A 14002-nucleotide genomic window follows, 5' to 3' on the forward strand; every position below is an offset into this window, starting at 1 on the left:
CCACCACTTTCTGTAGGACTTTCCTTTCAAGGGCATTGGTGTTTGCACCAGGCTGCGATGCAGCCAGTCAATATACTCTCCACTACGCATCTATAGAAGGTTGTCAAAGTTTTAGATGCCATGTGTAATTTGTGGCTGATGCAGTTCAGAACACATGGCACTGCATGGATGTTTGTTGGTGTTCTGCACTGACATGGTTTGTGAGGTCACGTTATGCAATTCCAGATGACTGCCATTTCAACTCACCATTCTGCTTGCATTCTAATCTGTGTATTCCGGTACTGTTATGGTGAAATGCAACATGAGTTCAAACAAAAGTACCTCATCTTCCACCTGGGTGCGCCACAGCTTTCTGGACTTAACACTGGATTGTCTAACTTTGAAGTAAAATGTTCTTGCTTCTTGATTGCCATTTTTAAGGTGATCGAAGGAAATTATAGGGAGAATGTTAGAGGTAGGATTTTTACTCAGACAGTGGTGATTGCATGGAACGCCCTGTCTGGAGTGATGGTAGAGGCACTTACATTTGTTCGTTATGTTCCATGTCATATGATTATGGACAATCATGGTCTTTACATCTTGCCCAAGGGTGACCTCCAGGCTACCGGAGGGAAGGAGAACTTACTCTTCCTTACTCCAAGACCAAGATTGCTCTTGGCAAATTTTTCTACAGAAGTGGTTTGCCTTTGTGGCCTCTTGGGCAGTGTCTTTACAAGACGGGTGGCCCCAGCCATTATCAATACTCTTCAGAGACCATCTGCCTGGCATCAGTGGTCGCATAACCAGGACATGATATGCACCACCTGCTCCTATGGCTTCATATGACTCTGATCGGGGGGGGGGGGGAGTGGCTAAGCAGGTGCTACAACTGGCCCAAGGGAGACCTACAGGCTAGTGGAGGGAAGAAATGCCTTACACCTCCTTTGGTAGAAACATATCTCCAGCCTGCAGATACATTAGGGACATTTAAGAGTCTCTTAGATAGTCACGTGGATGATAGAAAGAAGGAGAACTAAGTCAGAGGGAAGGGTTGGATTGATCATAGTATAGGTACAATATTGTGGGCTGAAGAGCTTGTACTGTGCTATAATGGTATATGTTTTATACTTCCCATTGTGAGGTCACAAAGAGCAGGTGTTCACTTGGGAGCCACAAGAAGAGCTGAAGTTTACCTACTCTGGATTCCACCTGTTTACCTACGCCAAGAATTCCCTTCCACCGATACAAGTTAAAACTCAAGCACCTGGCAGTTATCCCAAACACACTTCTTGGCTGCATTTGATTGGATATTGATGAATAAAGTGGCTGTGACCAATAGTGCTTTGGGTGCATTGGAGTCCAGGTGAAACCATCACTTTCCTCTGAAAAATTGTTGGTAGTTCAGATATTCATCACTGTTGGAAACTTCAATGAGATGAAAAGCTCATTTGCTGTAAACAACAAGGATCAGGAATTTGCTGTGGTATGTTGGTCAGGGTACGACATGCAATATAAAACAATATTATTTAAAAATGATGAAGAATAAAGACTTACACAAAAATAAGTTATGAGGTTAAAGTACAGATATAGAAAAAAAGTGTGCATAAATACATAAATACCAGCATATATTTTCAATGTAAACAGCATTATGGAAAGTGGTTAAAAGTGTTTACAGTGCAGTGATAGGGATAGTAGATAGAAGGGGCAGGGAGGGGCTAAGCAGAATGGTTGATCAGATTAAGTCTCTGGGGAAAGAAACTTTTAAGATAGTGTGAAGCTTTTGTTTTAATAGCCCTACAGTGCTTCCCAGAAGAGAGCTTTTGGGAAAGGCAGCTTGGGTGGTGTCCACAATAATTTTTCTGCCCGTTTCTTTGTCCTGGCCACATACAAGTCCTACAGCGATGGTAGAGATGTGGGTCCTGATAACCAAAATACATGTGATTGTTTATGACTTAAAGTAAAAAAAATGCTTACCCGTTTTCCACGTATAGACTGTCCTGGGAACAGGTCAACTGTAAAGGAAAATGGTAAAAAATCAATACATTATCTCTTTGCAGCTGAAATTTCACATTGCATTTGTCATCCAAAGTTAGATTTGAAGAACATAGAACATGGACTACAGTACAATTCAGGCCCTTTGACCTATGATGCTGCATCAACATTTTAACATATCACAAGATCAATCTAACCCTTCCCTTCTACATAGACCTCCATTTTCCTATCATCCTTGTGCCTCTCTAAGTCTCTTAACTGTTATGTGTCTGCCTCTACCACCACTCCTGGCAGCGTGTTTCATGCTCCCACCACTCTCTGTAAAAATCTACCTCTGACATCTCCCCTATACTTTCCTCCAATAACCTAATAATTATTCCCCTCGTATTAGCCATTGCTGCGCTGGGAAATAGTCTGGCTGTCCACTCTATCAATGCCTCTTATCATCTTATATATCTCTGTCAAGTCCTCCTCTGCTCCAAAGAGAAAAGCCCTAGCTCATTCAACCAATAAAAATTCTCAAGAAAACTCAAATACTGTACAAGCAAAATAAGGAGACAGTTATGGTGGATAATCAGAAACTATTCCCCACTATGGTGGTGCCTAAGATCAGGAGGTGTACAATTAAGGCGAGAAGTACAAAGTTTAGGAGAATCTGAGGAAGAATATTTTCACCCAGAGGGTTGATGTGATCTGGAACACACTGCCTGGGAAGGTGGTGGAGCCAAGTGCCCTCATGAAATTGAAGAATCATTTTTGATTAAAAAAATCAATCAAAGGTTTTTTAATTAAAAAAAAGATAAGCTTTATTTATCATATGTACATGGAAATATACAGTGAAATGCATCATTTGCGTCAACGAGCAACACAGTCTGAGATTGTGCTGAAGACAGCCTGTAAGTATCACCACGCTTTTGCGTTGATGAAGCTTGTCCTCAACGTACTAACTATAACTCGTTCTTCTTCTTTTGCTTGTTACGCTGCTGGTGTTTAGGGCAGTAACGAAGGTCCTCCATCGCTGGCGGTGTACACAGCATCCTTCATCGTGTCAGTAGCTTCCTCTTGGTTTACTGTCAGTCATGCACGTCCTGGGTGGAGACTCAGGAATACCGTCACACTCAGATGTAGAAGGATTCTTCATTACTGTTTCTGTAACAGTTTTGTTTGACCAGTCAGTGTTGTTAGCCCTGAGCTGAGCCCCCGAACCTTGTTGTGGTTTGGAGGCTTGCATGCTTCAATCACCTGGAGAGCTATGCTGGCTGGAGTCAGGGCTTTGTGCTTTGGCTCTTAGTAAAGTCGCCCGTGCCAAACAGGTCAAAGGGGAGAGGCCTGACTAAGAGTGGTCCACCGGTCCACTGGTCCATAACTTGTATCTCTCAGAAACCGCAGCAGCTGGAAGAAATCCATATGGTCATGGGAAGAAATACAAGCTCCTGACAGACAGCGGCGGGAATTGAAACACAATCGCTGGCTGCTCTGCCTTGATACGCTGTTCGTTTTCTGCAAACATCACTTCCTGTTTGTAAGCTGCTTTTTACATCATTTCCTGCAAGGGTTAATTCAGATTCCGACTTGGAGCAAACATGGTAGAAAGACATCCACCTCCATCCACTCTTTATTTGCTCTTGAAACAGCAATATCTTTTCATACATGTTTTCTCATTAAAAACCCTGAAGAAAGCTTCCAGCATGGGTGATTTTTGAGAAGGTGTTTAGCTCCCTGCCTAGCTTTGTACACAATGCACTGTGAGGGCAGTAGATTGGCATTTTAATAGCCTTATGCCAGCTGTTATACCACCGTGTCACACATACTACGCTGCCATTACGGTGAGCGTATAAATCACCAAAGCTTAGCAGGTCACAGACCAGTCTGGTAAATGAGATTAGTACAGATATGTACTGCGTGATCACCAAAGGACCTCTTTCTGTTACACAATAACAGGAATCTTGGCTAAATGACCAAGTGACCAAATGACCATGTCAACTGTGCAAAAGTCTTAGACACATATACAGTATATATAGCAACGGTGCCTAAGACCTTTGCTCAGTACTGTAGTAATTTTATGTATTGCACTGTACTGTTGCCGCTAGAAATAAAAACAAATTTCATGATATATGTGAGTTATGATAAATTAGATTCCGATATGGGTCTCTATTGTGGACTGAGATTGGGAAAGGGGCAGGGAGAGGGGATTATGGTTGGGAAAAGGGGAAGGTGGGGGGAGCGGGAAGCACCAGAGAGACATTCTGTAATGATCACTAAACCAATTGTTTAGTGGAGGAGGAGAAGATGGTGGCGCGAGGGCAGCGTGCGCGGCCGCTCTGGTAATGAATATCTGTTATCTGTCAAGTAGGGGACCGTGCACAATCCTGATTTGATGGAGATGGACGTGAGAGCACGGAGGAACGTCTGAAAAACCTCTGAAATGCCCGCTTCGCTGCCGCTGCTACTGTGTGGTAACCGGAATCTCCGGAGCAGAAGGCCCCGAATCCTTGGCTTTGCTTGTTTCAGCAGCCGGGGCGAGGTCGAAGGCACTCGGCAGAGGATGGCGCTTGGGAGGCTGTATCGGAGAGGCTGGTCAGGAGCTCGAAGTTTTCAGACGGATGGACTCAGTGTCGGCTGTGGTCGGCTGCTTCCAAGGCATTGGCAAGTTGACGGTGCCTGGAGGTTTATGGCAGGGAGTTTCTCCGTTTTGCCGCCTGCTGTCGGGGACTCAGGGAGTCAATCGACTCGGGGACTTTGAGACTTTATTTACCGTGCCCATGGTTTGTTCTTCATCAAATTATGGTATTGCTTTGCACTGCTGTAACTATATGTTATAATTATGTGGTTCTGTCAGTGTTAGTCTTTGGTTTGTTCTGTTTTCTGTGATATCACTCCGGAGAAACATTGTATCATTTCTTAATGCATGTCTGCATTTCTAAATAACAATAAAAGAGGACTGAGTGTTCTCATAATCTAAAAAAAAAATGACCTCATGTCTCAGGCCTGGGTGGTCTGCACCCACACCACCACTCACTGCCCTGGCACTCCTCTGCCACCTATCCCACACCCCTCCTGCAATACTACACCCTCGCCATTCCCAACAAACTTTGCTCCTGCCAGATTTACAAACTTGTTCTCCTCTCCACGTTGACAAATACAGTACTGTGCAAAAGTCTTAGGCACCCAGGATTTATATATAACTCAGAACATCGATTCCCAGCAACATTCTCATAAATTTTAGCTGTACTCTTTCAATCTCAATGATATCTTTCCTGTAGGTAGCTGCCAGGAACTGCAGACAATACTTCAAATTTGGTCTCACCAAAGTCTTATACGACATAACATCCCAACTCCTGCGCACAAAATTCGGACTTACGAAGGCTCATGTGCAAAAGGCTCTCCTTACCATCTATCAACCTGGCACACCAGTCTCAAGAAATTATTAGGCAATAAGACCATAAAGCATGGGAGCAGAATTAGGCCATTTGGCCCATTGAACCTGCTCTGCAATTCCATCATGGCCGATGTATTATACCTTTGACACCCTAACTAATCAAGAAACTTCTGACCTCTACTTCAAATATACCCAATGACTTGGCCTTTCTAGCTATCTGTGGCAATGAATTCCACAGATTTAGCACCATCTGGCTAAAGAAGTTCATCCTCATCTCTGTCATAAAAGGACGTCTGTCTATTCTGAGTCTGTGCCCTCTTGTCCTAGACTTCCCCCTCTATATCCATGTACTCTACATCGACTCTATCAAGGTCTTTCAATTTTCAATTGATTTCATTGAGATCTCCCCCAATTATGGATCTCTATACCAGATCTCCCTGATCTTCCACTCACTGTGTAAGTCCTGGTTTATCCTCCCAAAGTGCGAAACCTCACACTTCTCTGCATTAAATTCCATCTGCCATTCCTCTGAACATCTGACCTGCTCTATCTGAAAGCTAAGTGCTCATGGCTTCACAAAGAATACTGGCTTACAAAGAAAACAGTAAAGTCTGGATGTCAAACTGACATAACAACAAACTATGAAACACCCAGATTAATGACCATCTTTTGTATTTATTGTGACTTCACACACAGCAAGTCGCAACAGTTATCAGTGAGCAGTTTTCATAACCACATCAGCTCTTTTGAAACAATATTCCAAAATAAATTAAAAAAACAATTGATCAGAGGAACAACACAAATATTTTTCTTCAGGAGCACACACATACAACATTGGATGAACTCAGCAGGTCTGCCAGCATCTATGGAAAAGAATAAACAGTCAACTTTTCATGTCGAGACCCAGTTAAAACCATAAGGTATAGGAGCAGAATTAGGCCACTTGTCCCATCGAGTCTGCTCTGCCATTTCATCATGGCTGATCCATTTTTCCTCTCAGTCCCAATCTCCTGCCTTCTCCACGTATCCTGAAATGCCCAGACTAATCAAGAAAGTATCAACCTCTGCCTTAAATATACATAAAGACTTGAACTCCACAGCTGCCTGTGACAATGAATTCCACAGATTCACCTCTCTCTGGCTAAATAAATTCCTCCTCATCTCTACTTTTAAGGTATAACCCACACATCCCCTCCCCTCCACTTAAGACCATAAGATATAGGAGCAGAAGTGGGCCATTCGGCCCATCAAGTCTGCTCCGCCTTTCAAGCATGGGCTGATCCAATTCTTCCAGTCATCCCCACTCCCCTGCCTTCTCCCCATATCCCTTGATGCCCTGGCTAATCAAGAACTTATCTATCTTTGCCTTAAATACACCCAGTGACTTGGCTCTACAGCCGCTCGTGGCAACAAATTCCACAGAGTTACCACCCTCTGACTTAAGTAGTTTCTGCGCATCTCAGTTCTAAAAGGACGTCTCATTTTCTTATTCCACTTTCTTACTCTGGTTCAGTCCCCTTCCTTTCCAGTCCTGATGAAGGATCTCAGCCCAAAACATTGACTGTTTATTTCCTTCCCTAGATGCTGCCTGACCTGCTGAGTTCCTCCAGCATTTTGTGTGTGTTCCACTGGATTTCTGGTATCTGCAGAATCCCTTGTGTTGATATTTTCCTTCTGCTGATTTTTCAAAAGCAGCAGGAAAGGCAGGGTGCAAGAAATAAATGTTTCCATAATACAAGTTACTGAATTTTTAAAAAATTACAAACATCAGTAAACAGAGTAAGTTTTGCAAGGCTGCTTGCTGAGTAGAATGGGAATCTGAAAATGAAGGCTGGTGGCTTGTGTTAGGGATCAGTCTGGGCTTATGACACCATGGACAGCATAATTATGGGTGAACTAAACTGAGAAATGGTGTTCAGGAAATTAAACCTGTCCACAATTCTGGCTTCTTCTCCCCTCCATTGCAGACCTGATGAGGTGTCTCAGCAAAAACATCGACTGTTCATTTCACTCCATAGATGCTTCCTGACCTGCTGAGTTCCTCCAGCATTTTATGTGTTTCTCATAATTTAACTTCCAAATGAGAATTCGTGACAATCAATGGATGTGGGACTGCAAAGCACTCCAGCGTGTGGTGAAAACTGCCCAGCGGATTATCGGCACCCAATTGCCCACCACTGAGAACATCTACCATAAACGCTGCCTGGGCAGAGCAAAAAGCATTATCAGGGATGCATCTCACCCTAACCATGGACTTTTTGCTCTCCCACCATCTGGTAGGCGCTACAGGAGCCTCCGCTCCCGCACCAGCAGGATCAGGAAGAGCTTCTTCCCTGAGGCTGTGACACTGCCGAACCTCTCATCACAGCGCTAAGCAGTATTGCATCCGTATTGTACTGTCTCAGTACTTTCATATTTGTGTGCTGTAGCACTTTTTTTATTCACAGTTATTTTGTAAATAACACTATTCTTTTGTTCAGATGCTAAATGCATTTCATTGGCTTTGTATCTGTACTTGGCACAATGACAATAAAGTTGAATCTAATCTAATCTTATCTAATGTGGGATATTCGTAGGACATAGAACACAATGTTGGGCCAACCCTGTAAGCTGCTCTACAATCAATCTAATTCTTCCCTGCGACATCGCCCTCAGTTTTCCCACCATTACGTGCCTATCTAAGAGTCTCCAATGGATATGTCTCTACCACCACCACACACCCTCCACCTCCTGTATAAAAAATTTACCTCTGTCTTCCCCCATGCTTTCCTCCAATCACCTTTAAATAATCCCCTCTTGTATTAACTGTTTCTGCCCTGGGAAAAGGCCTTTGACTGTCCACACCGTCACCATGAACTATCCTGAGAGTCTTGGTATGTCATCAGTGATTTGCACATTTCTACAGATGTACAGGGGAGAGCATTCTGACTGGTTGCATCACCGTCTGGTATGGAGGGGCTGCTGTACAGGATCGGAAAATGCTGCAGAAAGTTGGAAATTCAGCTGGCTCCATCATGGGTACTAGCATCCCCAGCATCCAGGAAATCCTCAAATAGTGATGCCTCAAAAAGGTAGCATCCACTATTGAGAACCCACATCAGCCAGGCCATTTTGTGTGTATTGCTCAGATCTCCAGCATCTGCAGATTTTCTCCTGTTTGTGACATGCCCAGTTCACATTGTTGTCATCTGGGAGGAGGTACAGGAGCCCGACGACACACTTCCTCACCGCCATCAGATTTCTACCTCACTATTTACACTGCCTCATGTACACCACCTCACTATATTTTTCTTTTATTTGCCCTCTTTTTGCTCTACATTGAATTACAATGTACTGCTTCCACAAAACAACATATTCCGTTGCATATTCTATGCCAGTGATATTAAACCTAATTCTGTCCCATGGGGACAGACAAGAGAGGAATGTTCCTGCTATTATGCACATTATTAAAGTTGCATCTCTGTCATTTTATGCATAGTTCAGGTCAGGGTGTGTCACTAAACCTTCTGGCTTGTTGTATTTTCATGAACCATCCTTCAACACTGGAACAATCATCAACATCATCATTATGAGGTGGGCGATCATGGTTTTTTATAACCATGATTGTCCTTGGCAAATTTTTCAACAGAAGTGGCTTGCCATTGCCTTTTTCTGGGCAAGATGGGTGATCAATACCCTTCCGCGATTGTCTACCTGGCTTCAGTGGTCGCATAACCAGGACTTGTGATATGCACTACTGCTCATACGACCCTCCTCTGCCTGCTCCCATGGTTTCCTGTGACCCTGATCTGGGGAGGTGGTCTAAGCAGGCTGGCGGAGGGAAGCACCTCCTTTGGCACAGATGTATCGGCACTGTACAGCAGGGGTGTATCTTGGGTGTCTGCAGTTTGCACTCAGAAGCTTTTGGAACAGATATGAGTATTTAATATTCAAAGTGGTTCCGCTAGATGGGATGTGCTACCATTGTAAATAGGTGATTCTTGTAATTTCGCTGACTAAATGTTAAAGCAAAGTAGGTGATCATAGCAATTGAAGTTCTAGTTAATCGTTTATGCTCATCTTTGTTTTGAAGAAGTATAAAACATCCTGTCAGGTGAGTGGGTTTCTCTTGGATTCTCCCAGATTTCTCTCGTTCCAGAAGGTTTGCTACATGAATAAATACTTTTATATTTCCTGATTACAGCTCTGTGTGGCTCAGTTAGTATGCCCGATTCGTGAAGTTTCCAGGCTTATCGTATGAGCAGCATTGGATGGCTTTGGGCCTGTGCCCACTAGAATTCAGAAGAATGAGGCGGGGGGGGGGATCTCAATGAAACCTATCAAATGTTGAAGGACCTCGGTAGAGTAGATATGGAGAGGACGTTTCCTATGGTGTGAGAGTCTAAGACCAGAGAACACAGCTTCAGAGTAGATGGATGTCTTTGTAGATCAGCAATAAGGTATTTCTTTACTCAGGGAGTAGTGAATCTGTGGAATTTGTTGCCACAGACAGGTGTGGAGGTCAATTCACTGGGTATGTTTAAGACAGAAGTTGATAAATTCTTAGTCAGGGCATGAAGGGATAGGGAGAGAAGGCAGGAGACTGAGGCTGAGAGAGAAAATGGATCAGCCATGATGAATTGGTGGAACAGACTTGATAGGCCAAATGGTCTAATTCTGCTCCTATATCTTACGGTCTTGCGCTCTGAACTGATCTTTGCCATATTCTTCTGCACTGGGAGATATGCCATACAGAAATTATCCCCACACTATCAAATACTAGAAGAGTTTATGAGGAGGTTTACTTGATTTTAAATTGTATTTATTTATTTGTTTGTTTTGAGATACAATGCAGAACAAGCCCTTCCAGCCAAATGAGCCACCTAGCAATTTACCTATTTAACACTAGACTAATCAGAGGCAAATTTACAATAATCAATTAACCTACAAACCGATACATCTTTGGACTGTGGGAGGAAAGCAGAGCACCTGGGGACAACTACAAACTCCTTACAGACAGTGCTGGAACTGAACTCTGATCTTCCGCTTCATGAGCTGTAATAGTGTAGTGAGTGAAATATTCAAGTGTTCCCAGTGCCTTGGACTATCGCTGCAACAGAAGTAAATTCACGTAGCAGCTAAACATCTAAAGAACAGTTACTTATAAGCATATCTGTGGCGGATGTTTAAATTATAAATTTCCATTTTAGACTCAGAAAGTATGATAATGAAGAAAGGAAAACGAAACCTCGGAAATACAAAAATCAAGATGGTAAACTGAAGCATAAAGGAAGTTTGATGGAAGATTTGGGATTGAAATTCTCTGCTTGTGTCTAAGATTCCAAAATGGGGCATTAGCATTTTTTTTTTTACCATTTGCACGTGTCGTCTATTTAAGTCCAGGCACTTCTAACTTTCTTTTATGGGTTTCCTCCAGTCAGACATGCAATTTGCAATTTTTAGTCCTCATGTTCAAAACAAACTTTAGTGTGCATGTTTGGTAATTTATTTATTTATTGAGGTACAGTGCAGAATAGACCCTTCCAGCCCGTTGAGCCGCACCGGGCAGCAATCCCCTGGTTTAACCCTAGCCTATTCACGGGACAATTTGCAATGGCCAATTACCTTACCGACCAGTACATCTTTGGATGTGTGAAGAAACTGGAACACCAGAGAGAACCCATCTGAATTGACACAAGATGCTGGTGGAACGCAGCAGGCCAGGCAGCATCTATAGGAAGAGGTAAAGTCGACGTTTCGGGCCAAGACTGTACCTCTTCCTATAGATGCTGCCTGGCCTGCTGCGTTCCACCAACATTTTGTGTGTGTTGCCTGAATTTCCAGCATCTGCAGATTTCCTCGTCTTTCCATCTGAATGGAATTGACTTTAATACTTACATCCTTCATATACATCAGGAGTAAAATTGTATAACATAGAACTACAATTGTATCAGCATGAGTTAATCAGTCTGATGGCCTGCTGGAACAAACTGTCCCGGAGCCTGTTGGTCCTGGCTTTTATGCTGCGGTACCGTTTCCCCGATGTTAGCAGCTGGAACAGTTTGTGTTTGGGGTGACTCAGGTCCCCAATGATCCTTCAGGCCCTTTTTATGCACCTGTCTTTGTAAATGTTCTGAAAGTTCATTTCTACAGATGCGCTGGGCTGTCCGCACCACTCTCTGCAGAGCCCTGCGATTGAGGGAAGTACAGTTCCCATACCAGGCAGTGATGCAGCCAGTCAGGATGCTCTCAATTGTGCCCCTGTAGAAAGTTCTTAGGATTTGGGTGCCCATACCAAACGTATTCAACCATCTGAGGTGAAAGAGATGCTGGTTTGCCCTTTTCACCACACAGCCAGTTTGTACAGACCACGTGAGATCCTTGGTGATGTGTATGCCGAGGAACTTAAAGCTGCTCACCCTCTCAATCCCAGATCCATTGATACCTATAGGGGTTAGCCTGTCTCCATTCCTCCTGGAGTCCACAACCAGCTCCTTTGTTTTTGTGTGATTGAGGGAGAGGTTGTTTTCTTGACATCACAGTATCAAGGTAGTGACTTCTTCTCTGTAGGCTGCCTCATTATTATTTGAGATTAGGTCAATCAGTGTAGTGTCATCAGCAAATTTAATTAGCAGATTGGAGCTGTGGGTGGCAACACAGTCAAGGGTATACAGAGAGTAAAGGAGGGGCTTAGGACACAGCCCTGAGGGGCACCAGTGTTGAGGGTCAGAGGGGCAGAGGTGAGGGAGCCCAGTCTTACTACCCGTCAGCGATTTGACAGGAAGTCCTGGATCCAGCGTGTTACAGCGGGAACATACTAACTCCTTACAGACAGCAATGGGAATTGAATTTGGGTTGCTGGTACTGTAAGTTGTGCTAACCACTACAGTACTGTGCCATAACTTAAAATGGAAATATCCAAACCCCTGCACAACTAAACTTCAAAATCCTTAAAATTGCAGCCAAAAGATTGGCTATCTTTTAGTTAAATCACTTTGTCTAAACTCCTCAGTACTGCATTAATTATTTAAAAAAATTATTTTCCATCTAAAATTCACTAATGATTGTTTGAAATGGATTGATTAACAACCAAAAGCTTTCGTTTGTGAATTTTTAACCTAACGCTTCACAAGTTGAATACTATTAGATAACTTCCAACATCAACTGTTGTGTAAGTTCTTCAGAACAACACACAAAATGCCGGAGGAACTCAGGAGGTCAGCAGCATCTATAAATAGTCGTCGTTTCAGGACAAGACCCTTCTTCAGGATTGGAAACGAGAGGGGAATGAACCAGAATAAGGTGAGGGGAGGGGAAGGAGCAGGTGATAGGAGAGACCAGGTCAGAGGGGAAGTGGGCGGATGGGGGAGGTGGGGATGATGTAAGAAACTGGAAGTTGATAGGTGGAAGAGATAAAGGGCAGAAGAAGAAAAAGGGATCTGATAGGAGAGCACAGAGTGGACTGTGTGAGAAAGGGGCGGAGAAGAGAAGGGATAAGGGGGAGCCAGAATGAGGAACGGAAAAGGAAAGAAGGGGAAGGAGAGAGAAATTACCAGAGGTTAGAGGAATCCCTGTCAGTTCTGATAAGGGTTCTTGGCCTGAAACATCGACCATTTATTATCCTCCATAGACGCTACTTGACTGGCTGTGTTCCTCCAGCATTTTATGTGTGTTGCTTTGGATTTCCAGCGGGGTCTGCAGAACGTCTTGAGTAGATTTTTCAGTTGTTTTCAACATGCATTTATCAATCAGAATTTTGTAATGTGTATCTTTCCTGTTGGTAGGTGACCAAAGCTGCACACAGTACTCCAAATTAGGCCTCACAATTTCAGTATAACATTCCATCTTCTGTACTCAATACATTTCCCATCTCCAATGTCATATGATGTGTGTGATCAAGGTCTTTCCAAGACCATGAATGTTCCTGACAAATCCTATGAAAGAGGTTTGCCATTGCCTTCTTCTGGGCAGTGTCTTTACAGGACAAGTGACCCCATTCATTACCAATACTCTTCAGAGACTGTCTGCCTGGCGCCAGTGGCTGCATACAAGACTTGTGATATGCACCCTCTGCTCATACGACCATCCACCACCTGTTCACATGGCCCTGATCAGAGGGTAGGGGGGATAAGCAGGTGTTACACCTTGCTCAAGAGAGACCTGCAGGCTAGCAGAAAGGAGGAACGTCTTACATCTCCTTTGGCAGAGACACATCTCCACCCTGCCACCTGATATGTAATACTGAACTTTATTGACGCTCTACTTATTTGCGACATTAGCTAGGTCTCCTCTACCTAGTTACGACTTTAGCCTTAGCTACAGCCCCGTTTACACCACAACTGTAAATATAAAATTCTTTGAATTTACAGCTGTTCACATTCAACAATTAAATGTTTACAATCGACATACCACGAAGTAAAGGCTCCCTAAAATCTCTCTCTCTCACTCATTGCTGGTTTAAATCCAGAGGTCTGAATTAGACGAAGTGTAAGCAGTCCAACGTAAACCTCTGCTGAACTCTTGTTCCGCCCGATTTGGCAGCACATACCTCAGACAGGTGACTTAATCCTGTTCAGACGCATGCACTGGTGCAGGGTAGAGGTGAGTGCAAACGCTAGGGAGGCCAAATTCAATTCAGATCAGCTAATCCGGACTTAATTTGACATCCCTGTG

General features: G+C 43.6%; 1 protein-coding gene across 4 annotated transcripts in view; it reads right to left on the reverse strand.

Annotated features, from left to right (window-relative positions):
- Positions 1-14002, reverse strand: part of LOC140186273 (cAMP-regulated phosphoprotein 21-like) — a 379019-nt gene that overhangs the window by 97023 nt on the left and 267994 nt on the right. For all 4 annotated transcript variants that reach the window (XM_072242365.1, XM_072243188.1, XM_072241563.1 and 1 more), the window contains one exon: positions 1954-1991. In XM_072242365.1, the coding sequence (XP_072098466.1) occupies positions 1954-1991 (38 nt within the window). The remainder of the gene's footprint in view (positions 1-1953; positions 1992-14002) is intronic.

Source organism: Mobula birostris, chromosome 1 (genome assembly GCF_030028105.1).
Source record: "Mobula birostris isolate sMobBir1 chromosome 1, sMobBir1.hap1, whole genome shotgun sequence".
NCBI lineage: Eukaryota > Metazoa > Chordata > Chondrichthyes > Myliobatiformes > Myliobatidae > Mobula > Mobula birostris.